We start from the raw sequence: 25,461 nt of genomic DNA, 5'->3' as shown, positions 1-25,461 counted from the left end.
TCTCAGACTTTTTGTTCTGTTCAGGCCTTCGACTGATTGGATGAGGCCCACCGACATTGGGGAGGGCATCTGCTTTTCTCAGTCCACTGGTTCAAATGTTAATCTCATCCAGAAACACTTTCATGTTTTGCCACATGGCCCAGCCAAGCTGACACATAAAATTAACCATGGCATTGTGGATCCACCACATGTTGTTCATCCGTTTATCAGCTGACAGGCACTGGGGCTGCTCCCACCTCTTGGCTGCTGTGAACGTGTGTGGACGTGGACTTGAGTCAGTTCTCACCTCTTTTGGGTGCACACCCAGGAGTGGAATTCCAGGGCAGTTCTTTGGGCAGAATTCAGGCGGAGTCCACTTCCTCTAAAGATGAAAGTTGGGCCACTGGCCCTATTTCATTTCCTGGATCTCTTGTCCCATCCACATATCCTGGTGCCCAGCACTGTGCTGGGCAGGAAAGAAGCATCCCAACTCAGTGAGGAAACCTTGGGTTCACACCTGCACGTGGATAGGCTGGTCCAGTGCAGTAGAAGGGGCATATCACTCTCGCTTTGCTGATATGGTTTCAATCCACCGGTCTGGGGGCGTGGCCACATGGGGAGGAGGGGTGTGGCCAGGTAGAGACAGAAGCACAGGCAGGAGAAGGGGAAGCCCATGTGGGTGCCTGGCAGGGGCTGGGTCTGATGGCCCTGCTCGGATTCCCAAGTCAACAGTACTGCTCAGCCAGGGGCCCCCTGGGTTTATGGAGCCTTCCCCACTCGCCGTGTTACCCCCAGAGGCCCCTGCTCGGATGCTTCTGTGGCTCCCTTTGCCCTTGGTTAGAGTGTGGATTTCTCCCTGTGGCCTGCAGGCCACTCCTCGTGCCCCTCCTGCCTGTGGCAGCCTCCCTAGGCTGGGTAAGTGGTGCCTCACCCTTCTGTGGTCCAGACAGGTGGGCGAGCCGAGAACCTGGTGTCCCCACGTGCATCACCCCAGACATACGAGTCCCCTGCGATGGGCTGCATAGGCCCTGCTCACTGCCGTGTCCCCGCCTCCCCGCACAGGGCCTGGCCCCAGTAGATGCAGAGACACCGCTAGAACTTCTGAAGAGACAGTGTGGGGCCGGCCCGGTGGCGCAAGCTGTTAAGTGCGTGCGCTCTGCTGCGGCAGCCCAGGGTTCTCAGGTTTGGATCCTGGGCGCGCACCGACGCACCGCTTGGCAAGCCATGCTGCGGCGGCGTCCCATATAAAGTGGAGGAAAATGGGCACGGATGTTAGCCCAGGGCCAGTCTTCCTCAGCAAAAAGAGGAGGACTGGCAGATGTTACCACAGGGCTGATCTTCCTCACAAAAAAAAAAAAAAGTAAAAAAAAGAAAGAGACAGGGTGGCCCCAGCACCTGTGGGCCAGGGCTCGGTCGTGTCTCCATTGCTCTCCTGCCAGAAGGGGCAGAATGGCCTGCCCTCCCTCCCAGAAAGTGAGCCCGCACCACAGCCGAGTTTAGCAAAATCTGGATGACCAACAGCATCATTTTTATTGCAAATCAGTTAACAAAAAAAAGATGAAAAAAAATACGTCATTTTCATTACCTACAGTTTTGCATGTAGATAACTTTTTTTTTAAAAAGTTTCCTTTTTCTGTAAACTACACTCTATTTTATAAACACATTGAAAATCAACACGTTAGGACGCGTCTGGTCATGCCCACTAGGGCCGGCACAACGTCCTCTGCCCCCGCCGAGAGGCTGCCCGAGCACCGAGGGCGGAGGCAGAACCTTCCTCGTTCCGCTCCTAGGAGCTCCGGGTCCCGAGGCCTGGGTTGTGAGTGGAGCCATGTTCCGACATCCCTCATCAGCATGACCCCCGACAGACTTGTCCATTCAGATTTTTTAAACAAAATCCACCTTTAAAGTTGTATTTACAGACACTGTGCCACAGGCTTATACTTGATACCACAAGAACCTGCTCCTCCCCTGGGCACATGCTCCCTCAACTTGAGAGCAGGCTCCTGTCACCCCGAATGCACTGCCCCACCAAGCCGTGCCAGGCCTTGGGACGGGCGGTCTCCACGCACCGAGGCCAGACACAGCTATGTTGTTCTAGAACCTCAGTGTAGGTTGCCCTGGCAAGTCTATAAAAACAGGGCCCTTCAGCAGTTGGCCCTGCGAGCCGAGCCCAGGCCCCCACAGCGCCAGTCCGTCCTCCGCCAAATCCGGAAGGCGTTGCTCAAGCTGAGATGCTGGGCCTCCAACGGGGCGGCCCAGGCAGTGTCCTTCCCCAGAAAAGGGTAGGATTCCTCCATGTGGCATCCAAGGTGGGCACCACACAGCCGCACTTCCGACTCTTCACCCTACATGAGGCTTAACAGCAAGGGGGTGTGGGGTAGAGGAGCTTCCAAAAGGAAGGAGCTTATGAGATCAAAGAACTACGTAATACTGAACCTGCAACAAAGATTCATGATTGTACCATGAAGTGGACTCTCAGGTCACCCCAAGAACAAGTTTTTTAAAAATCACTAAGAAAACACCACAATGTGTAAACCTCATCCTTTTACATCTTATTTTCCCATTTTACTTATTTTTATTTATGTATTTTTTCTCCCCAAAGCCCCAGTAGATAGTTGTATGTCACAGCTGCACATCCTTCTAGTTGCTGTATGTGGGACGCGGCCTCGGCATGGCTGGAGAAGCGGTGCGTTGGTGCGCGCCCGGGATCCGAACCCGGGCCGCCAGCAGTGGAGCACACGCACTTAACCGCTAAGCCACAGGGCCGGCCCTTATTTTCCCATTTTAGATGCAAATTAATCCGTGTGCCGAAGGTGCGAATGTTCTGCCCGTCCCTAGGTGTATCCTCTCACAGAGGGCCGGTAAGGCCGGGGCACGGGTCTGGGGAGGCGTGGGCGTGGGGAGCTCCAGGGCAACGGAAGCAGGCCTGGACACCCGGGAGGTGTTTGGACACTGCTAGTTGGAACCTCCCTTCTCCGACATCATTTCTTTTCGGATTTTGAAAAAAAAAAAAATAAATAAATCGCATTTATAAATCATGAATCTTTGTTTATGTTTTAGAAATATGTAAGGAAAGTCAAAACTGAGAACTACTTTATTTTCTTGGAACAGATAAAACTCGCTACCTGGTGCCATAGAAAACAGTACATATAAATAAAAAGGCAGTGTTTCCATGTAAAATAAAAGTACATAAATAAATACTAAAAAAAAAAATTAAAATCCATGTTCTCTTATTTTGTATAAAAACACGTTTCTTAAAAAAAAAAAAACCTCCTTTGGTGGGTCCCGACGTCTGCGGAGCGCACACAAACACCCCAGCGAGGCTTGGGAAAGGAAGCTCGGGGTCCCGGGAGGGCGCCGGCTGTTTACTTGAAGGCCTCCGGAATGTGGGCGATCTGGGACTGCATGCTGGTGGGCGGGCTGGAGATGCCCTCGGACCAATCGGAGATGTTGGAATGTGGCGACGAGCTGGACCACTGGTCGGGAGACTCGGGGGACGGGGTGAGGAAGGGATGCTCGGGCACCTGCAGCTGGTGGCTGGGGGTGTTGTCCACGGGCGAGGAGGAGTAACTGTGCTGGGAGGGCGGCGTCAGGAACTGGGCGGTGGTCATGGGCGGGGCCAGCGAGGACGGCAGTGACGTGGGCAGGACCTGGCTGTCCTGCTGCAGGATGGTGTGCACTGCCAGGCTGCTGGGGCCCAGCGGCTGCACGTCCGCCTGGCTCGGCTCTCCACCCAGGAAGCTCCGGCCCATGTGGCTGTTGGCAGCCGAGCTCACGCTGAGGTGCGGCTGGGGCGGCTGCGGCTGCAGGTTTTGCTGCGGCTGCATGCTCTGCTGCTGCATCTGTAAATTTTGCTGTTGCTGCTGCATCTGTAAGTTTTGCTGCTGCTGCTGCTGCTGTACCTGCTGTAGCTGCTGGGTCTGCACCAGGTGAGGCTGGGTGGTCAGCCGTGTGGTGGGCAGGGCCTGGTAGCTCATCATCTGGGACAGGGCAGTGGCGGGGAGGCCACCGTGCAGTGGGCCCATCATGCTATGCGGCAGGGCGGGGGCCTGCGTGCTCAGGGTGCTTGGCGCCACGCTCCCTCGCAGCGGGTTGTACTGGTTGGGCACCAGGCCGTTCTGCAGCCGGGACAGCCACTCACACTGGCCACTCAAGCCCGTGGCCCCACCCACGGTGAAATTCACAACCCCACTGCTGCCGCCGGTACCCAGGACCGTGCTGGTACTGGAGGCCACGGGCAGGTGGGAGAGGCGCGGGGCACCTGCTTCGAAGGCCAGTCGGCCACCCCCGCCCAGCGCTGCCATGTCGGGCTTGGCCGCCACGCTCAGGTGGCTGACACCCAGGTGGGTGTCAGGCATGCCGGGCAGGTGGTTGAGGGGCATAGATGGAGACTGCTGGAACGGGGAGGGCATCAGGGGCGGGGAGGCCACGTCCGACAGGTAGCCGTGAGGCGACTCGAGGGAGTCCACGGGCGACAGCACACTCGAGCCATCCAGCAGGCAGCCCTTGCCATCCTGGGACTTCTTCCTCCGTGCTTTGAGGTCCTTTGCCTCCTTGCCGCCGCAGGCCAGGCCCTTGGTGCTGGGCTTGCGGGCCTTCTTACCCTGCACGGTCGGCTTGAGGTTGCCCAGGTAGCCGTTGGGTGAGCAGAGTGGGGGTGACAGGGTGGGCGTGCCGCCCAGGGTGGCGCCGTGCAGCTGCGGGCTGCGCACCAGGCTGCACTCATCCAGCAGCCGCACGATGTCGTGGTGCATGCGCTCCTGCGCGATGTCGCGTGGCAGGCGGTCCATGTGGTCGGTGATGTCCCGGTTGGCAAAGTGATCCAGCAGCACCTTGGCGGTCTCGTAGCTGCCCTCCCGGGCGGCCAGGAACAGAGGTGTCTCCTCCTGGGGGAACGGGGAGAGGAGGGGTCACCCTCACCAACGTCCTGTCACCAGAGGGACCAACGGCTCGACTCCCACCCCCACCTCAGGGGTGGAAGCTCATCTCGACCTCTCCCGGCGCCCTACCCTTACCTGGCCCGATTAAGTCGTCTTGTTTTTTAAAAAACACTTTAAATACATTTTCTGAGACCCTCTCAGAGGGGGTCTGTGGGACCCTATACCCTAACTCAGTAGGGCTTTACCTTTATGAGAGTCACAGACCCCCACCAGAAATCTAACCAACTGTGGCGTCTCTTCCTTCCCTCCAACACCGCACAGACACAAACACTGCAGCAACTTCAGGGGTCTGGGGATCCCTCGAGCGTAGCCATGGGCACTGGGGTGGGAGGTCGCCATCCAGATGGTCCCAAGTGACCCTGACATCTTAGCTCCTTCCCTGGGCCTGAGTTTTCTCGTCTGTACAGTGGACATGCCACATATCCCCGCAAGGCTGCTGCGTGGGGGATAAGGCTTAGATGGTGCCTGCCTGGCACACACACAAGGCACTGGCCACAGCCCCGAGGCCCTTTGGCCAGTCCCTGCATCTCCAAAGGGCAGTCTCCCCAACCAAGGTGGGGTCACGACTTGGCCCCACCGGGGACTCAGGAGCCTGGGTCCAACCATGCCCCCTGGGGCCCAACACTTGCTGCCCCCTCACCTAGGAGAGCGGGAGACCCGGCTTAAAAAGCAACTGGGGGTCAGTGGAGTGTGGACGGGCCAGGTGCGGCACCTGCACTTCTGTGCCAAGTGCCCAGGGGAACCCAGGGACAGGTTCAGGAGCCACGGGGTCAGATTGGGGTTGGGGAGGGAAAAAGAGCTTCCTTAGCCTCAGGGGACAGACCATGGCAATGGTGAGCGAGGTGAGGGGGCGGGTCCACATGCAAGAAGGTGGCTGTTCACATTTACATCTGGGGGCCTCACAATGCACCAAGCCCCCCAACCCACCAGCGTTCTGGCTCAGTCTGCACCATCTGGGTCACCCTGCCCTGCTTGGTGACAGCCGAGGACAGAGGGGAGGTCCACGTCACAGATACGTGACACAGATACGACAGCTGTAGCCGCACCATCTGCTGTGCTGGGACGCATGCCCTGCCGCGGTGGCAGCCCTGGGCTTGGAAGGTGATCAGTGAACAGTGGTTGAATGCAGGAAGGAGCTATGGCGCACAGGCACCGAGCTGAGGGTCTGCGTCTACGTGCCCAGGAGTTCTCACCGGGACCTCATAGGTCAGGATGCTGAGGCCCAGGAGCTAAGTCACCGGCTTGAGGGTCCCAGGACAGAAAGCAGTGGCACTGGGTGAAGTGATGTCCCAGTCCCGCACCTGCCCCCAGCCCACCTTGTTGTTCTGCATGTCCTTGTTGGCCCCATTCTTCAGGAGCACGATGGCAGCCTCCACGTTGTTCACTGCGGCGGCCCAGTGCAGGGCGGACTTGCCTGCGTCGGGGAAGCAGAGGGAGGGTTGGGGCAGATCAGTCGGCAGAGAGCCTGACCACCAAGGGCCAGGCCGCACCCCAACTTACCCAGGTCGTCCACGGCGTTGACGTCGGCATGCGAGTTAATGAGGTCTTCCAGCATGCCCTCCACAGCCAGGCGGGCAGCCAGGATCAGTGGCGTGGTGCCGTCATGCATGCGGGCGTCCAGGTCTGTGGCTCGGTTCCGGATCAGGATCTAGGTGACAGGGAAGGTCTCAGGCTTGGCAAACGTGAGCCTGGAACCAATGTCTGACACGGATGAAGCCTCTCCAGGGGTCTGAGTGGTTCCAGCAAGGCTGGACAGTCACGGAGCAGAGTGCAGTCTGCACTGCCCACAGACCAACCCCTTGGCGACCATGTGTGGCCTCATCTAATCCTCACCACGGGCCCGGCTGCCACCACCACCCCAGGACACAGATGAGTCAAGACCCTGCCTGGCCACAGGAAGCAGAGCTACATTCAGAACTGCTGAGCACACTGTGTCCGTCCAGGCATGTGGGAGAAGTGCGGGCAGCCCTTTAGATGCTGCCCCACCCTGTGTCACAGGGAAGGATGGTCACCGTTTGCTGGTGGGTGAAAAAAGCTGGGCACCCAGCAGCGTGCAGGGTTGGCCTCCTTCCCGCACAGCACTCTGGGGGGAATTTACGTCTCTCTCTGCCAGAAAGGCCGCCGCAGCAAACGCGGCTGGGCCTCCTCCGGGGGCTCATTTACACTGTCCTCTTTCAGCTAACCACAACTTCTTAATTCTGTACAAGGACAACATGTTAAAAATTATCACATCAAAAGCTGTGATGACTCCCCCCATTTGTGCCCCACCACACCTGCCCGTCCGTGCAAGGCAGGGCTGCCCCGAGCCTGGGGACGTGCAGCAGGGGACTGGCTGGCGGCTTGCAAAAGGAGCCTCAGCCAGTGCCACTCCCTGGAGACCCAGGCATCCAAATCCCTCAATCCACCCCTGCCCCAGGCTCCCCGGGAGGGCCAAAGCCCCAGGTCTGCAGGCTGCGAGCAGCCTCTAAACCCTTCTTCTCACCGCCACAGGCTATGCCTCCGGCCAAGGCTCGGAAGGAGGCGTGAGGCTGTGAGGGGTGGCTGCAGCAGGACCGGGAGCCTGTCTCGGGTAGGCGGTGAGGAGGCCCTGGCTCCCCCTGCAGGTCCCTGGCCTCCTACTGGACCGCCTCCAGCCTGGCTCCCCCTGCAGGTCCCCGGCCCCTGCTGGACCGCCTCCTGCAAGGACAATGGACAGGGTTTGACACCCTCGTGCCCCGTTCACAGTGCAAAGGCTGAGGATGAAGACACCAGCTGTCTCTGCTTAGGCTATGTTTGGGACCAGCACTCGGGGCCCACGTGAGCCGTCACCAGCCCAGACCAAGAGGAGGGAAGGCAGCTTGGGGTGGGCAGGAGGGTGCGTGCACAGCAGCAGCTGCCCACCTGGAAGACGCCCTGCGCATCGGCAGACACGGCCGCATGCAGTGGGGTGCGCCCCATGTTGTCCTGAATGTTGGCATCGGCGCTGGCCTCCAGCAGGCGCTTGGCCGCGTCGGAGCGTGAGTAGCGGGCGGCCAGGTGCAGGGCAGTCTCTCCGGTGCGGTCGGTCTGGTTGTGCAGACTGGCGCCCTGGTAGATGAAGTCCGAGATGACGGCCGGTGCATCCTCCTCCTCTTCGCTGTTGCCGGTCTCCAGGCCCCCTCCGCTGCAGGAGGCGATCATGAGGGGCGTGAAGCCATCTGCAGTGAGGGCAGAGATGGGGGCGGGGACTTAGTCAGGAAGGCTGGCCGCCAGCAGTGGCTCTGGGGAGCCTGACAATGGTCCTGAGTTGGCGGGTGGTCGTGCCTGCGGGGACCATGCACATAGGGCCACCGAAACCAACCTGAGCTTCCCAAGGGACAGAGCCAAGTCCAGTTGCCAACTGGCCAGTAGGCAATGGAGACCCCCGTGGCTCTGCTTCCTGACCTGTCCCATCTTCACTGACAATCCACACAAGACAAAAACAACATAACAAACATGCAGTTGGGAAATCAACATGTTGGATGCCTCCAAAGATGCATGTCAGAAGAAATTAACTTACGGCGCAGAGTGAGCCTGGAGAGACACCTGAGAAGGGGGCTAGCTAAAAGGCAGAAAGACTCTTGGGACTCCCCCTGCTATAAGGACTGAGAGCACCCTGTGCCCCACACTAAGCTTTCAGAACACCGACCCTGGGGGCTCAGGGGAGAGCAGTAGGCGGGCTATGTGGTCAGAAGCTATGCTGGCTGCTGGACAAAAGTTCCCCTGGCCGTGGTGCGGGTGGCCAGCGGAGCACCTACCTGGGCCGCGGACGTTGACATCCATGCAGTCGGCATCAGCCTCGCCCTGGGGTGGCGTGGGGGCCATGGCAGACACGCGCAGATCAGCGGCGTCCAGGTGCTGCTGGGTCCACTGCCGGTGGTCTGTCTGGTCGTCCAGGTCGGGAAGAACCACCGGCTCCTCAAACTAAGCAAGGGGGTTGAGTGAAGAGTCATGTTGGGCCGGAGATGGGGGAGGTCGGGAGGCAGGGTACGGGACACCAGGGAAGCCCTGGAGCCTGCCCGACTCACCCGGAACTTCTTGGTCTCCAGGTCCTCATCACCCCACTCGTTCTGGTTGTCGTCCATGAGGGCACCGTCCGAGGCGTTCTTCAGGGGCCTGGGGGCAAGGGGTTGGGGAAGTGAGACTGAGCGGGACTCCCCAGGAAACCCCCCAGGCCATGGCTTAAGCGGCCGCCCGTGCCTCAGACCACACTCAGCATACGGGGTGGAGCCCGTGTGTCTGAGGAGCAGGCCCTGCACCCCCAATCCCCCCAGACCACACTCGGCATGCAGGGTGGGGACCGTGGGTCTGGAGGGGCAGGCCCCGCACCCCCAATCCCCCCAGACCACACTCAGCATGCAGGGTGGGGCCCGTGGGTCTGGAGGGGCAGACCCCACACCCCCAATCCCCCAGACCACACTCGGTATGCAGGGTGGGGCCCGTGGGTTTGGAGGAGCAGGCCCTGCACCCCCAATCCCCCCAGACCACACTCGGCATGCAGGGTGGGGACCGTGGGTCTGGAGGGGCAGACCCCACAACCCCAATCCCCACAGACCACACACGGCATGCAGGGTGGGGACCGTGGGTCTGGAGGGGCAGACCCCACAACCCCAATCCCCCCAGACCACACTCGGCATGTGGGGGGGGGCCCGTGGTTCTGGAGTGGCAGGCCCCACACTCCCGCACCCCCAGAAGCTGCAGTGGCGTCCACTAACTTGAGGCCCACGGAGTCCTCGCCCAGGGGCTCCCGCCGCTTCTTCTTGCTGGCCTCCGACACCTTGAAGCCCTCGGGGAACCAGAGCTGCCCATGCTGCCGCCGTCGCTTGCGGGACAGCAGCACCCCGCAGCCCACGAAGAAGAGCAGGACAAAGGCGGCCACGGCCACGTACATGAAGTGCAGCGGCGGGGGCGGGGGCGGCTCCACGCTCTCACCTGCGGGCACAGGGGCCGTGGGCGGGCGCCCGGACATCAGGCGGCGGCTATGGCAGGCCAGCGGCCGGGGGGCAGCAGGCTGGCTCAGCGGCCGGGCACCTCCTCACCCATCCTCCTCCATCCCACCCCCCAAAATAAGGTCATTTTCTACGCGATTAATCAGAATTGCAAACTATCGCTAAATTCTCTCCTGCACCAGCCGACTATCTGGAGACGGCTTTTACTTTCTTCTTCTCTAAGGGAGGAGGATTAGCAACTTCAAATCGCTGCGCTCGCATCGAGCTGTTAAGACAAAGGATTTAGGGGGATTTTCGAGACACAAACTTCAACACTTCACATGACACCGATCAATTCTTCACTCTCTTCCTCGCTCTCTTTTTAAAAAAGCTGTAATGATTTCGAAATAATACCCAACAAAGAAAAATCAGGAGAAATGGGTGGGGAGAGAAAAAGGCTCCCCCTTTCTGGAGATGTGCTGGTCCCCGGGGCCAGCCACACCCACAACTGTCACTAAGGGTACGGAGGGCATGCCAAACAGAAAATTCCAGAAAAGCACTTTGCAGACTCTGGATGGCACAATGTACACCCGTTGGTGGCAAAAGGCACAAAAAGCCAGAGAGTTTTGGGGCCTGGGGGACCTAACTTCTCCCAGCAGCCTCCCCCCAAACACAAGCAAGCCAACCCTTGGGGTCAGCTGGGGGAGCAGGGCAGCCACTCACTCTGCACGGCCTCGATCTTGTAGGGGATGTTGAGGCTGCCCAGCGAGGCGAGTGCGCCCAGGAACGCGGCCACATCTGTGGCGCTCTGGAAGCACTGCGAGGACGACTGGACACACTGCCGGTTGTCAATTTCCAGGTAGACGATGGACCTGGGGGATGTGCCCAGGTCAGGAGGCTCGGACCACAGGCTGCCTCCCTGCACCTGCCCAGTGGGCTGCCTCCCGAGACCAGCTCTGGCCCCTGACGGCATCACCCCGACAGGTGCGGGGAGTGTGCTTCCAGAACCCGAGGGGGCAGCAGGGAGCCGGGTCTGCACAGGAAGCACCCCGGAGGTGCAGGGACCCCCGGCAGCCCATCGAGTCAAGCACAGAATCAGCCGGGCACACGGCACGTGCTCGTCACAGACACCCCTCAAAGTGCTCTCCCACTTTGGCCCTACTACTCTCTGTGGTTCTCTTATGTGCCATAAGCACCCCTATTCCTCAGCTCAGAAGGACAGAGACCTCAGGAGCCTGACCCTCTTCCGGGAGCTGACCCCAGGCCCCAGACTGTGGGCTGTGGGGTCAAGAGCCCTGGGCGGGAATGCTGCCTTTGCCCTTCACCTGTGGCAGGCCTTAGGAAGTCCCAGGTCTTCTCAGAACCTCGGTCTCTTTTACCATCAAGTGGGGAGAGCACCACCTACCCCGGGGCGGGGAGCCCTGAGGCTCAGGGAGGGCCTGTCCCAGGAAAGGTGCTCGGAGCTCACTCACCCGCGGATGTCCATGGGGTCCAGCTCCCTGCGCTGGCGCCCGCCCCCGCCGCCCGGGAGCAGCGAGGTCTTCACCTGGCCAAGCAGTGTGCCGGGCGCAGCCCAGCCATCCACAGAGCGTCGGATGGGGTGCTTGCGCAGCTCCTCCTCGCGGCCGTAGTAGGGGAAGATCATCTGCTGGCCGTTGGCGTCGCGCTTGAAGACCACATTGGTGTGCAGCAGGCGACTGAGCTCCCGCAGGAAGTGGAATGAGCTGTTGCGCAGCTGTTCAGGCGGCAGCAGCACCACCACCACCAGCGTGCCAGCCGCCAGGCGCTCGGGCATGTGCTCCGCGCAGTCCAGACCATCCCACTCGCACTCAGCGCTGTTGCAGCCCTGGTCGCAGTGCCCGTCGCTGAAGTGGTCCTTGCAGTACTGGTCGTACAATGGGCTGAAGGTGCAGGGAACGCTCAGGCTCCCTCCAGGGGCCCCGTGCCACCTCCATCCCTCTGCCCTCCCCAGGCCACACCCAGGGAAACATGCCCGCCCTGTCCACACGGGGACCTGGGCCAGCATCAGGGCCCATGCTGCTCTGCATTTGAGCTCAGGGTCCTTCCTCCGCCTGCTCTCCCTGCTCCATGGGGGGACACTCTCTCCCTGGACCGCAGGAGAGAGGACAGCTCTCTCCCTGCTCCACGGGAGGACAGCTCTCTCCCTGGACCGCAGGAGAGGGGACGGCTCTCCCTGCGCCATGAGGGGACAGCTCTCTCCCTGGACCGCAGGAGAGGGGAGAGCTCTCCCCCTGGACCGCAGGAGAGGGGAGAGCTCTCCCCCTGGACCGCAGGAGAGGGGACAGCTCTCCCCCTGTACTGCAGGACAGAGGACGGCTCTCCCTACACCGTGAACCCCGGGCACCGTGGCGAGGAGCGGCTGTCCCCTGGCCTTACTTGCACTGGCCTTCCCCGCGCTGGCAGTCGAAGGCGTCAAAGAGGCAGCCGGCCGAGTTGCACTGGCTGTCGCAGTGGCCGTTGCTGAAGTACTTCCAGCACTGCAACGACTGCGTGCAGTTCTGCCAGGGGTCGTTGAAGTTGAGGGAGCAGTCGCCGCCGTCCCAGCCGCACGCGTGGTTGTTGCACCGGAGGCTGCAGACCTTGTTGCCGGCCTCCTCGCGGCACTCGGGCAGCTCGCAGGCCTCCTCGATCTGCGGCGGGGGGATGTCGAGGCCCACGCCACCCCCGAAGCTGTAGTCCAGGATGTGACACAGGAGCCCGTTGAACTTGGCGGGGCACAGGCAACGGTAAAAAGGGCTCTCGGGCGTGGGCTCGCAGCTGCCCTGGTTGTAGCAGGGGTTGCCGCTCACGCAGGGGCTGCTGGCCGGGAACTGGCACTCGGGGCCGGTGAAGGGGCCCAGGCACAGGCAGGTGGGGCTGCGCGGGCCCGAGATGCAGGTGCCCCCGTTGAGGCAGCGCAGGCTGCCGCAGGCCTGCGCGTCATTCTCACACGTGGCGCCCTCGAAGCCCTGCCGGGAGAGGGCGGTCAGTGGGGCTGGCTCCCTGGGCACCTCGGGGGCCGGCACCACCCACCGGGAGACGGGTCAGCAGCCTTTCCCTGGGCAGCATGACCCTTTAAAGAAGTATTCTCACAACACGGAAAGCTCAGGGGACCAGGGGTTGGGAGGGACGGAGGGAGGACGTACAGGCGGAGCACGGGGCATTTTTAGGGCCTGAGAAACTCTGCATGATACTGTAATGGTGGACGTGGGACAATCCAAAGATTGCACAGCACCGGGAGCAACCCTGACCTATACGACCGGCCTTGACTTAGAACAGTGTGTCAGAGCAGTAACAATGTATCAGTCCCAGCTGGGGCTCCTCAATCCGGACAATGTAGCACCCAGAGGCCAGATGCTAACACAGTGGGGAGGAGCTGTGTGGGGGAGGGGGTACATGGGAACTCGCTACCTTCTGCACAATTTTTCTGTAAACCTAAAACTGCTCTAAAGATAAAGCTTATTGACAAAAGACGTGACGTCAAGGGGAACAAGGATGATGGAGCCCAGAGGCTCAAGCCGGCCTTGCCCTCTGCCAGGCTGCAGGCCCAGGCTCGGGGCCCCCTGGTGCTCTGGGTGCGCTGAGTGGGGGCCCGGCCCGCAGTGCGAGGTGGCAGTGAGCTTCTCCTGCCTCCCTCAGACCAGGGGGCCCTCGGGCTGCCCAGGGCTGGGGGTGAGGCCGCTGGCCCTCTGGGTCACGCACCGCTGGACATCTGCAGATGAAGCCGCGGGCCGTGTTGGAGGCCACGGCGCAGGTGCCCCCGTTCTTGCAGGGCTTCCCCTTGCAGCCATTGATGACCGACTCGCAGCGGCGCCCTGGGGACGAGTGTGCGTGTGAGGAGCTCGCTCCTGCCCGGTGCCTGCCTGCTCCTGCCCCCCCGCCCCAGCCAGCAGACCCACCGGTGTGGCCGGCGCGGCACTCGCAGTGGAAGTCGTTGACACGCTGCACACAGTTCTGGGTGCCTCGGGCGTCGCAGGGGTTGGAGAGACACTCGTTAACGTCGCCCTCGCAGCGCTCACCCACGAAGCCGGGCGGGCAGGTGCAGCTGTAGCCGCCCACCTGGTCCACACAGGTGCCGTTGTTAAAGCACTTGGGGCCCCGAGACACGGGGTCCACGGGGGGGCTGCAGTCGTCCACGTTGATCTCGCAGTGCACGCCTGCAGGGAACCAGTGACATCAGGGGCCTATGCTGGCCGCATGTGGGCCTGGCCCCTCCCGAGGGCACTCCCCCCACGAGTGGGCAGGACTGGGGCCAACAGAGGCCCAGGAAACAGGACGCTGGGGATGGGGCCATGCCCCACACGCTGCCATGTCCCAGTGGCCCAGCCAGGCTCCCTCCCTGTCACCCCACGAGGAGGAGGTTCTGGCTGGGTGCTGGATGCTGCTGCCGGTCGCAGGGCATCTGACCTGCCCACTGTCCCTGGGGTTCCAGCCCTCACCCTGCGTGCCCCGGGGACAGGAACACTTGTAGGTGTTGGTGAGGTCGATGCAGGTGCCCCCATTCTGGCATGGGTGGGACAGGCACTCGTTGATCTCCTCAGAGCAGTTCACCCCGTGGTAGCCGGCCACGCACTGTGCAGGGAGACAGGCAAGGGGAGGGGGGCTATGGCTCAGAGGGCAGTGGGGATGCGGCCCCCCCGACCCTGTGCAGACACATGAGCTGCCCTCTTGCCTAGTGAAGCTCTGGGTTCCTCACATGGAGGGAGCCCCCGCCCCACTGACCCTGGGAAGGGCCCTGGTAAGCTGAGATTCACTGCCCAGAGGGGTTGTAGACCCTTTCCTGTGGGATAGAGGTGGGGGTCTCAGGACAGGGTCAGCTGAGCCCAGACGCAATATGGGGGAAGGGAAACCCTATCCCACTTCTCAGTGTATCCTTCCTCTTCTAGTCTCCCCCACAGGACACATTCTCCAGGCAGTCTTCCCTGAGTACCCCTGCTCTCAATGGGACTGAAAGGTGTACGCATCTGTCGGGTTTAGCCTTCCCTGCCACGCTGGCCCCCAGCCCAAGGCCTGGCACACAATGACACTCACACCAGACACACACCACCCACCCCGGGCCGGGTCCCCACCTCGCAGGAGTAGCCGCCAGGGTAGTCAGTGCAGGTGGCCCCATTCTGGCAGGGGCTGGGCGAGCACTCGTCCACCTGGTCCTCGCAGTAGCTGCCCGTGTAGCCCGCCTGACAGTGGCAGTGGTGTGTGTTGCCCTCGTTCTTACAAAGCCCTCCGTTCCGGCACAGGTGGGTAACGTTGACGTCTGCGGGGTACGCAGTGGAGGGAGCGTGAGGCCGGGGCTCCCCTCCTGGGGGACCACCTCAGGCCCAGAGAGCAAACCTCCCGACCTCAGGTGGCTGACGCCCGGTGGGTGCAGGGAAGCCGGGCCAGGCTGGGACACAGCTGATTACCTTGCAGCCGTGCGGCCACCTCGCAGGAAACGCTGGGCACGTCGCAGTAGAGGCCGGTCCAGCCGCTGTGGCACTCACAGCGGTACTGGGTGTTGGTCTGCCAGCACTTGCCGCCGTTCTTGCAGGGCGAGGAGTCGCACCAGCGCACAAGGCTCTGGGGATGGCAGGGGTCGGCCTTGCTCGCACTCCCCACCCGGCTGGCTCCTGACCGGGGCCCGCCCACCCGGCAGCACAGACATGTCTGCCAGAGAACCAGCCCAAGGTGGGGCGGACCCCATCCTACAGAAGTGGAAACTGAGGACCATGGGCTCCCCTGGCTCAGGAACAGCCTGGGGCTGGGGCTGGGGCAGGGGTCTCTCTCTGTGCCCTTGCCAGATTCAGGCCAACAGCTGCCTTTCCTTGAAGGAAGATTTTTTCCAGAAGTACACAACTTTGTTGAAGTTTTTGTAATGGATGTTTTATGTGAAAATCTTCAATAGACACAAATCCTTAATACTTTTACATGTTTTGCATAAAATCATCAGCGAGGCTGTGTTCCCCCAAGTCACCCAGTCCCTGCTCTCGCTCCGTGAACCTCTGCCACCCGACCTGGACAGCCCCGGTTCGCCCCCTCTGATTCCGTAGGTGGCAGCACAGCCCAGGGCTGGGCACGGGGCTGGCAATCCAGAACCCCAGGAGCCACGTGACCATGGCCACCCCCACCCTCAGCCTGGCTCCCCCTCACGCTGAGCCGATGCAAGTGGGCCTGGGAGGGTGGCTGTTGTGACATCCTGCAGGCCCGTGTCCCGCCTCGGCCACCCCTGCCGGGCCCCTGCCGCCCGCTCACTCACCTGGCAGTTGAGGCCGGTGTAGCCCTGTGGGCAGGTGCACTTGTAGGTGCCGTAGCTGTCCTGGCAGGTGCCGCCGTGCAGGCAGGGCCGCGAGTCACACTCGTTGACGTCGTGCTGGCAGTAGCTGCCCGTGAAGCCGGGAGGACACAGACAGGTGAAGGAGTTGATGCCATCCACGCAGGTGCCGCCGTTGAAGCAGGAGCTGGGGTGGGCAGGCAGCAGGAAGGAGGGTGAGGGGTGCACGGGACCCTGCCCGAGCAGGCACTCCCACTCGGACAGCTACTCCTCGACTTGGACTGTGGCCAAAGGGGCCTGACGGCCAGAACAGGCCAGGAGTAGCCTGGCTGACCTCAGGGAGGCCAACACCAGAAGCTCCAACACAGGGCCAGGGGCCTCAGACTCTCACACCACTCACACACCCTTCCTCCGCCTTCCTTCTCCTCTTGCTCAGAGGAGCTTTATAACACACACAGGTAGATAGTGTTTAAGATAAAACGAGGAAGAAACCAGAACCTGCATAGATAGTGTGGGAAATAATTATGTCAGAAACCAAGGATGAGAACAACATTCAATGCTGAGCTTCCTGGCAGCCAAGGAGAAAAGAAAACAAGATGCGTTACAAAGTTCTTGTCCGATAGAAAGAAGCACACCAGTTCTTCAGAATAAACTACGAGTGTTCCTGGTTCTCACAATGGCCAAGGGACAATGGCCCTTTTAGGAGCAACACTGCAACACAATGAACAATGTCTGACTCGACTCAGCCAGCACCCAGTGCCGACCAGGCAGACACCTGCTTGGTGCATCAGGTTGCCAGACACTGTGCATGGCCCCACGGCCTGTCTCCTTCCCCGCACCGCGCCCCCACACCTCTCCGTGCAGTCGGGTGTGTTGTTCTCGCAGTGGATCCCGCTGAAGCCCGTGGGGCAGGTGCAGGTGTAGCTGTCCACACAGTCGGTGCAGTTGGCGCCGTTGCGGCACGGGTTGCTGGCACACTCGTTGATGTCCTCCTCGCAGAAGGCACCCTGGAAGCCAGGCAGGCAGTCGCAGAAGGCCGTGTTGATGCCGTCTGTGCAGGAGCCCCCGTTGTGGCACGGGTCTGGGAGGAAACAGGGGGGGGAGGCCTGAGCGGCGGGTGCCACCCCCACTGCCAGGGGCACTGAGGTTGGGATGGCTCCCGGCACTGCCAGGCTGCATCACGGCCCTTCGCTCGTGCTTGGGGGGCACGGTCCCCCACATGTTCCCAGGCCCCAGGCTGCAGGGCAGGGAGAGAACGTGCAGGTTTAACAGTCAGACCGAGCGAGGTGGGTGTCACAGCCTTCCCTGCTCACTGGGTGACGCCAGAGAAGACACTCTGCTTCTCTGGTTCTCAGTGTTCTGTGACCAAGGGCAGGGGCCTGAGAGCGCTGCTCCTCACTGGGTCACGACAAGGTCTAATAAGGACCACGCGGCCTGAGACCAGGTGCTGTGCGGCGGGTAGAGCTACTGGAATCCGGCTGGGAGATTCTGGGATGGGCTTGAAGCCAGACAGCCTGGATCCGGAGCCTTCTGGAACCACCTCACTCAGTCCACACAAGGCCCACAGTGATGCTCTGTAAGCAGCAGCCACCTCCCCAGAACCTCCTCCAGCATCTGACCTGGGCTCCCTGCCGGCCAGGACCGAGCCGAGGGCTTGGCCTCTCAGGGCGCAATGGCTGGCACAGCGCCACCTCCACTCTCCCGTCTGACACCGACAAGCTCCCTGCCCTGATGTCCGCCCAGGCAAACAGGTCTGAAGGCATCTCAGAGGGGGACACAGCTGGCCTGGCCACCACAAGGCGGGCCTGTTGCCCACCCATCCAGGCCCTGGCTGGCCGGGGCACTCACTCGGCCGGCAGTCATCAATGTCCGCCTCGCAGTTGCGGCCCGTGTAGCCGGCCTGGCAGTGGCAGCGGTAGCCGCCATTGGTGTTCTGGCAGGAGGCGCCGTGGCGGCACGGGCTCTTCACGCACTCATTGATGTCGATCTCACAGGTCTGCCCTGGGGAGGAGGAGGAGGGGGCCGTCAGTTCAGCACCCCCCCCCCGCCCAGGCCTCTGCCCCATTACCCCCCCAAGAGAGGGGCCTTCTCAGCCCCAGGCTGGTCCTCTGGGAACACCCCAGGAAGGAAGGGCTCCCGACTTGATGTCCCCCAATTCTGGGCGAAGCAGGGTGTAGAAATCCAGAGAGGGAAACGCCCTGCGAGGTCAATTCTTGCTTCTAGAGGGCCCCTGCAGGTGGCTCTGCTGCCCACTTGCTCATTTCCAAAGATGGGGAGCTCACTACCTCATGCCTTGGAGCCACTCCCTGGACCTCCTACCCTCCCTGTCCCAGCCCCTCCTGGGACTTGGCCCAAGCCAGGGCTGCAGGGAGCAGGCCGGCCTCACCTTGCCAGCCCGTGGGGCAGACGCAGGAAAAGCTCTCATAGTCTTCAGACTCCTTGCACTCACCACCATTTCTGCAGGGCCCGGGGGCACACGGGGCCAGCACCACCTCACATGTGGCCCCTGAGGGGCAGAGGAACAGGCAGTGAGACCAGGGAGCCCGGCCAGTGGGTCGACCCCCCATAGCATCTCCCAACAGAGGCCACTGTGGGCACCCCCTGCTGGTCATTCCACTGTCAGAGCACACTCGGCTGGGCCTGCGGGGGCGCAACTGGCCCAGCACTGGGACCCTGGGTGAGCTCCTGGCTGAGTCAGGACCCGAACTGGGGGCTGAAGACAAACCAGACAAAAGCCTGGCTCCTGAACCGCCAGACTCCCCCCTCGGCTACAGGACGCAGCTGGGCCTCACCCACCAGGAGCACCGGAGGGGCAAGGACCAGCCCAGGGCTGGCAGCCCCTCCAGCACATCACAGGGGCCTGGGGCCTGCTCCCGTCCTCACGCCTGCTGCTCGTCCATCTCCCGGGGGCAAAGGGCCCTGCACTGAGCCGGAAGCCAGGGAGCTTCCGTGGCTCTGTGTCACAGGCAGCCACTGCCCCATCACAGGAGGCCATTGAACAAAGGCTGAGACAGCAGGGGACAAGCCCTCCATTCTGCTGGGGGTGACATGCCAGCCTCAGCCCCAAGCACATCCTACTTATTGGGGAGCATCGGTCACAGTGTTAGGAGCTCTGGGACCAGGTGGGGAGTCTGGCTAGGATCAAGTGCACCCCAGGCGACTTTTTCCCCATGAAAGCGCGATGGATGGCTTTCCTGTTTACGGCCCGTGGGGGCTGATTCCCGAGGAAGTGAGGAAGTGTTATCTTCCCTGCCTCCCGTTATCTCCCGGGCCTGCTGCTGCCATTTTCCAGAGCCTTTCTTTCTATCGGTTTCCACGGTGACCTGGGCAGGCAGGAAATTCGCCAGAGTTTCCGACAATTGTGCAAAGGGAAGCAGGAAGCGGGCAGACGGGAAGCGGGTCAGCACAGGCCGGCTCCTCCCCGCCAGGCCCTCCAGCCTCCGATATCAACGTGTCCGAAAGGGACTCGGCTGCACCCCGGGCGCGGAGGCCCCTGGGCGGCCACCAGGGGGGAGTTTCCTCGCCGACACAGGAGAGAAAACCCAGGTCCCTAGGCTTTGGTCAAAGAAAACACTGCTCTGCCCACAGGCTGCCTGATGTCACGGAAACCACATGCCTGGGCCCCCACCCAGGCCTGCCGGATCAGGCAGGGTCCTCTTGGGACCTCCAAGGTCTATAACCATCCCCAGGGGCAGCACCCCCTGCCTACTCCCAGTGAGGCTCGGTGGCCCTACAGGTTGTAGACTTTTATTTTTTGACACTTTGCAAATCTCTTCTACGGACGGGACCATTTCCCACGATCCCCTTGGCTGAACCAATCGCAGGGTCTGGGCCGCCCAGGAAAACGTCTCCCGCCCCTGCTCAGTGCGAACAGAGGGCTCCTTGTTCCCCTACACAAAGAGGGCCTGCTGTCAAAAGAATCCCTCAGGCCTAGCCAGTGGATGGGGAGGGCGGCCTGGCCCCGAGGGCCCATGGCAGTGTGGACACCAGAACATGGAGGCCACTAGCCCAGGCCCAGCTCCCGGCTGTGCCGCCGAGGGTCCCACCTCCCCACCTCCCAGGTGGGTCTGCCACATAAGATGTTTGGGACAGACTCATACTACACCCTCCTCCCAAGCAGCCTGTATGTTCGTGAGCTCATGTGGCAGTGGCACCCGCAGAGTGAGCCTGAACACGGCTGGGCCTAAGGCTCCAAGCACAGAGCAGAACCCACGGGAACGCCTGGTGAGCAACGCAGACAAGGCCAGCTTCAAGGCAGCCACTGCGCACCTCTTAGCTACCAGGGCACCCGCAGCCATCTCCTCCCTAAGGCCGCCCAGGACCTGCAGAGGCCCTGCCCCCACCTGTGTAGGGCAGCAGGCAGTTGCACTTGTACCCGGCCACGTCGTCGATACACGTGCCCTGGTTCAGACACGGGTTGGACGAGCACTCGTTGATGTTGGTCTGGCAGTTGGGGCCTGGAGAGAGAGGGACAGCAGGCAGCGTGTCCACCACGCCGGGTGCCGCGGCAGGGCCCCGCCGCCGGCCCCTCCTCGTCTCCTGAAGCAGAGGAAGAGCTCTGCACTGAGCCGTGAGGCCTGCAGCCAAACCCAGCGGGTCTGCACCAGCGGCAGCAGGCGTCTCTCAGGGGAGGGAGACGCCGAGGGTGGCGCTCGCTGGACCTGCATCCTGGCTCTGCACTGCCCCCTAGGAGGGCCGCTGTGCAGCAGAGGCCCCCCCGCCCTGCTCACCACTGAAGCCTTCCCGGCACGTGCACACGTAGCCGCTGGTCATGTCTCTGCAGGTGCCGCCGTTGACGCATGGGTTCGACTCACACTCGTTGTTGTTGATGTCACAGTTTGCCCCACTCCACCCAGGGTCACAGTCACACTTGTATCTGTAGAGGTGACCACACTGCAGCTCAGGTGTGGCCCAAGAAGTGTAGGCCTGGGCTGTGGGCACTCCTGGCTTTGCCACCATCCTATGGTCCAATGATATGAAGGCACCAGTCCACTCTGACCCTCAGAGTCCTTTACAGTGGAGGCAATAGCACTCACCTTGCCCAAGACGGTGGCTAGGGTTTGGTTACACTAGATTTGGGACAGCACCCAGTCCAGAGCAGTGGTCAGAAGGCCCTCCACCACCCACTCACTGTGTGGCCTTGAACAAAGTGCTCACCTTCTGTGTGCAAAACAAAGACATGGGGTCCCTGCCCACGTCCACGACCCCATCTGGACAGAGCAGTGCTGGGCACATAGTGGGTGTCGGAATCGAAAGGTAAGCTTCTGTTTCTTCTCTACATTCTAGTACTTCCGAGACCACCCGTGGGAGTCTTCCCACACCAACCACGTCTCCAGCTCTCAGGACCCCCACTAGCTGTCCTACAATTCATTTCCGGCACTGACTACCCGGAGGTAGCACAGACCCCACAGGTGAAGGGTCCAGCCCCACAGACTGACCCCCATCAGATGCCCATCGCAGTCCTGAGTTGTCACCGGCTCTTCTGACTGACCAGCTATGACTGGGCATTCCAAAGACCACTCCACAAGTTCGAGAATTTGCTAGAACGGCTCACAGAACTCGGGAATAGCTTACTTACTGGACTAGTGGTTTATTATAAAAGGTTAATCTCAGGCACAGCCAGATGGGAGAGACGCAGGAGCGTCTGCCCTCGCGGCACACCACCCTCCCAGCACCTCTGCGGTCCTGCCTGGAAGCTCCAGCTTGTTCAGTCAGCACTTTCACGGAAGTTCACCATGTAGGCAAGGCTGACTAAATCCCTGGCTGGCGGTGACTAGCTCGACCTCCAGCCCACTCCCCTCCTGAAAGGCGGAACCAATAATCACGGGCCAGTCCCCCCACCCAGCCCCATGGCAGGAGACCTCAGCCACCTCATTAACATAAACTCAGGTGTGGCTGAAAGGGCCTCTGATGGGTGAAAGACACTCCTCCTGCTTTTATAGATTGGAGCTCTTTCAACAGCCAAGATAAAGACCAAAATATTGATCTCCCATTATGTCACAATATCACAGACACGCTCGCTGGCTGCACAAACGTGCTCCAGGGGCCACTTAAGACCTGCCTCCTGAGCGGACGGTGTGCCCACGATGACACGCAGCCCAAGGCTACAGACAACCACCCCGCCCGGGCCCACTTCCGGCTCGTCTGGAGCTTTGCCCAGGCACCTCCCTGGCCCGGCCCCCGCCCGTCACCACGCAAGCCGCCTCCTGAGGCAGAGCTTCCACGGATGCGCAACGCTTGGGTGGACATGCCCCCGCGCCCCCGCCCCGCGTGCCGTACCCGTTGAGGCTGTCCCGGCAGGCCCCGTGGATGCAGGGGTCGCTGTTACACTCGTTGACCTCGGACAGGCAGGTGGGGTCGTGGTAGCCCTCGGGGCAGCGGCAGGTGAAGCTGTTGACGCCGTCCTCACAGGTGCCCCCGTTGTGACAGGGGTTCCCCGCGCACTCATCAATGTTGATGCTGCACATGCTCCCTGTGGGCGGGGGCGGGCGCTCAGACGCACACGCCCAGGGCCCCCCCAAACGCCCAGGGCCCCACAGAAGAGGAGGCGTCTCAGCGAGCAGGTTACAGCCCCTCTGAGCCTCAGCTTATCTTTGAACTGGGACGAGCATCAACGCCTCTCCCCGGGTCCTCCGGAGGAGTAAACCAGGCACGACAGCATGCCGCGTGAGCGCTCCACCATCCGCGCCCTGTGCCCGCGCTCTGCCCGGCGCTGCTGCGCACTCACACGAATCCTCCTTCCGGCCGCCCCAGGGGCAGAGACCGTGGTATCTGCTCTGAGTGAACACAACCTGAGGCCCAGAAAGGCCAGGGGCGTGCTCAGGGGCGAGAGCAGGGGCAGAAATGTGCCCGGGGCCTGGCTCCGCGCTAAGCCTGCTGGGCTCTGAGCAGGGACAGGAGGCCCGAGGATGCCCGTCCCCGCGCTGGCCGGAGCCCCAGTCCTCCCACCGTCTCTGCTGCAGTCGGCCGAGGCTGGCAGCCTGAGAGCCAGGGCCACCTGGTCCTCGGGCCCCCGAGATGTGGTCCGTCAGGGCCCTGGGCCGTCAGTGATCTTGACTTCTGAGCAAAGCCTTGGCCCCTGCGGTAAGGCTGTGACAAGAGCTCGGAGGGACAGAGCCTGGCTGGCTCCCGACCTTGGGGCCACTCACCCGTGTAGCCTGGCTCGCACGCACACTCGTAGCCGTCAATCTTGTCTAGACACGTGCCCGAGTCGCAGGGGTTGCTGGCGCAGTCGTCCAGGTTGATCTCACAGTTGGGTCCTGGGGGTGGGGGCACACGGTGGTCAGCTCCCGAGCCCCGAGCCCCCACCCTCCCGCCCAGCCCTGGACAGGCACCTGTGGTCCCCTTGAGGCAGAAGCAGAGGTAGGCGTTGTCGCGGTCCTGGCAGGTGCCCCCGTGGTGGCAGGGCTGGCTGTGGCACTCGTTGATGTTGGTCTCGCAGTGGTGGCCCGTGTAGCCGGGCCGGCACAGGCAGGTGAAGGTGGCCACGCCGTCCTTGCAGGAGCCGTAGTGGCAGGGGTCGGGGCTGCACTCGTCGATGTCCACCTCACAGTGGGGCCCCGTGTAGCCTGCAGGGCGGGTGCCAGGGGAGCTCAGGGTGGCCGCCCCCTGGGCAGGTGGCCCTTCCTTGCCCTGAGACACCACCAACCAGACCTGGGTCACCTGTGCTCCTGCCAGGGAACACTGGGGGTGCCTTTCATCTATGGATGCCCCTCTACTGCCCAGGGTCAGAGCTGAGCCGTGCACTTGGTTCCTGGACTAGCAACCCCAGACCGAGGGGCCCTGATCTCCTGTGCGCCTCTCCTGGACCTCACAGGCCCACTTTTCCTCCTTTCCCTTGGCCTGACAGTTGGGCAGCTCCCCAGCCCCCCCACCTTCTGTGCACACGCAGGTGTAGGTGTTGGGCCCGTCCAGACACTTGGCGCCATTCTTGCAAGGTGTGCTCGCACATTCATCCACGTCATACTGGCACAGGTGGCCAGTGAAGCCTGCGGCCAGCGAGAGGGGTGGCAGTCAGACGTGACAGGCATGGCGGCCCCACGGCCGAGCCCCGGCCAGACCGGGGCAGGGAATGCTTGGATGGGCTCCCTGAGAGCGCACTTGGGCCAGGACTCGACAGACCTTCCCCGCCCGATTTCTCTTCTTGCCCCTTCAGCTCCCGCCCTTTGGGTCAAACCCCTCCCAGCACCCTCAGAGAAGGGTCTTCTCCCCAGACTGACTCCCGTTGCTATGGCTACAGTTGTGCTGGCTGTGAATGGGGTTCCCCTGCTCAGTGTCTGGACAGCTGATTTCCATCTCGGGAGGCCCAAGGCTCTGAGCCACAATGCCTCTCCAGGCTTGGCACCCCCCAGCCCTCCCCTGCAATAGATTGGGGCTTCCTCAGGCTCCTCAAGCCCTCTGGCCATTGTGTCCACCACAGGCCAGCGAGGCAGACAGGGCAAGCTGGCTCCCCTCCAGCCGTGAGCCCTCAGAGAGCCAGGCTAACGCCTCCTCCCGCCTAAGCTGCTCAGGGGCCCAGGGAGCACACTGCTGCTCCTTCTCTCCAGGGGAACCCCAGCAGCAAAAAGGCGGCTGGCCGGGCCCTGGGCAAGCACACCCTGCCAGGTGGGGGCCAGGAACCCCTGCCTGGCCTGGCCTTGCCCGTAGAGGGAAGCCCGGAAACACCCCTCCGCTCCCGAGGTGACACCCTTGCTCCCCAACCCAGCCCTGGGGATCCTCCCGGTACTCCTCAGGGAGAGCGGGAGGGGTTCCTACACGACGAGGCCCAGGCCTGGGTCCACCACCCTGCAGAGGACTCTCCCGAAGGGGACATGGGGGCTCGGCGGCAGCCCCTCGGGGGACTCTCCCGGAGGGGGCGTGGGGCTCGGCGTCAGCCCCGCGGGGGACTCTCCCGGAGGGGGCGTGGGGCTTGGCGGCAGCCCCTCGGGGGACTCCTGGAGGGGGCGTGGGGCTTGCCGGACACGTGGGGCCAGGCTCACCCGTGGGGCACTCGCACACAAACTCGTTGATCTTGTCCAGGCAGTGGCCGTTCTGGAGGCAGGGGCTGCTGGCGCACTCGTCCGTGTTCACCTCGCAGTGCACACCCTCGTAGCCTGGGGGTGGGGGACGGTCAGGGGGGCTGGAGGGCCCCCACCACAGCCAAGGGCTCAGGACACAGACCCGACACCCAGCTCCAGCCGCCGGCAGAGGCAAAGGCCCCGGACCCCCCACCCGCTCTCCTGCAGCTCCCCTGGCACCCGGGGCCGACCATCTACCCAGCTCTGGCCCCGCTCTCGGCTGTGTCTTGTGGGTCTGGCCTCGGTTTCCCCAGATACCCGTGGAGGCTGTGGCCTGGGTGGGCATGGAGGCCGTAGAGGAAGAGATACAGCTG

At 62.2% G+C, this 25,461-nt stretch overlaps 1 protein-coding gene across 2 annotated transcripts in view; it reads right to left on the bottom strand.

The window, feature by feature from the left end:
- Positions 1–3,055: 3,055 nt before the first annotated feature.
- The window catches only part of NOTCH1 (notch receptor 1), a 48,675-nt gene continuing 26,269 nt past the window's right edge, over positions 3,056–25,461 (bottom strand). The window contains exons 9-34 of one of the 2 annotated variants that reach the window (XM_058524463.1): positions 25,070–25,183; positions 23,966–24,079; positions 23,426–23,659; positions 23,240–23,350; positions 22,371–22,563; positions 20,822–20,967; positions 20,435–20,548; positions 18,478–18,597; positions 17,940–18,092; positions 16,944–17,172; positions 16,077–16,278; positions 15,247–15,400; positions 14,914–15,098; positions 14,284–14,416; positions 13,744–14,001; positions 13,547–13,659; positions 12,242–12,813; positions 11,317–11,745; positions 10,568–10,716; positions 9,632–9,848; positions 8,945–9,032; positions 8,675–8,840; positions 7,800–8,095; positions 6,420–6,567; positions 6,236–6,333; positions 3,056–4,865 (exon numbers count right to left, since the gene is read on the bottom strand). In XM_058524463.1, the coding sequence (XP_058380446.1) occupies positions 3,345–4,865; positions 6,236–6,333; positions 6,420–6,567; positions 7,800–8,095; positions 8,675–8,840; positions 8,945–9,032; positions 9,632–9,848; positions 10,568–10,716; positions 11,317–11,745; positions 12,242–12,813; positions 13,547–13,659; positions 13,744–14,001; positions 14,284–14,416; positions 14,914–15,098; positions 15,247–15,400; positions 16,077–16,278; positions 16,944–17,172; positions 17,940–18,092; positions 18,478–18,597; positions 20,435–20,548; positions 20,822–20,967; positions 22,371–22,563; positions 23,240–23,350; positions 23,426–23,659; positions 23,966–24,079; positions 25,070–25,183 (6,257 nt within the window). In that variant the 3' untranslated portion in view covers positions 3,056–3,344. The remainder of the gene's footprint in view (positions 4,866–6,235; positions 6,334–6,419; positions 6,568–7,799; positions 8,096–8,674; positions 8,841–8,944; positions 9,033–9,631; positions 9,849–10,567; positions 10,717–11,316; positions 11,746–12,241; positions 12,814–13,546; positions 13,660–13,743; positions 14,002–14,283; positions 14,417–14,913; positions 15,099–15,246; positions 15,401–16,076; positions 16,279–16,943; positions 17,173–17,939; positions 18,093–18,477; positions 18,598–20,434; positions 20,549–20,821; positions 20,968–22,370; positions 22,564–23,239; positions 23,351–23,425; positions 23,660–23,965; positions 24,080–25,069; positions 25,184–25,461) is intronic. The other variant, XM_058524464.1, reaches the window with a different exon arrangement.

The sequence above is a fragment of the Diceros bicornis genome, chromosome 28, assembly GCF_020826845.1.
Source record: "Diceros bicornis minor isolate mBicDic1 chromosome 28, mDicBic1.mat.cur, whole genome shotgun sequence".
NCBI lineage: Eukaryota > Metazoa > Chordata > Mammalia > Perissodactyla > Rhinocerotidae > Diceros > Diceros bicornis.
The sequence above is the reverse complement of the archived record's forward strand: the minus strand, read 5'-3'. Positions and strand labels throughout refer to the sequence as shown.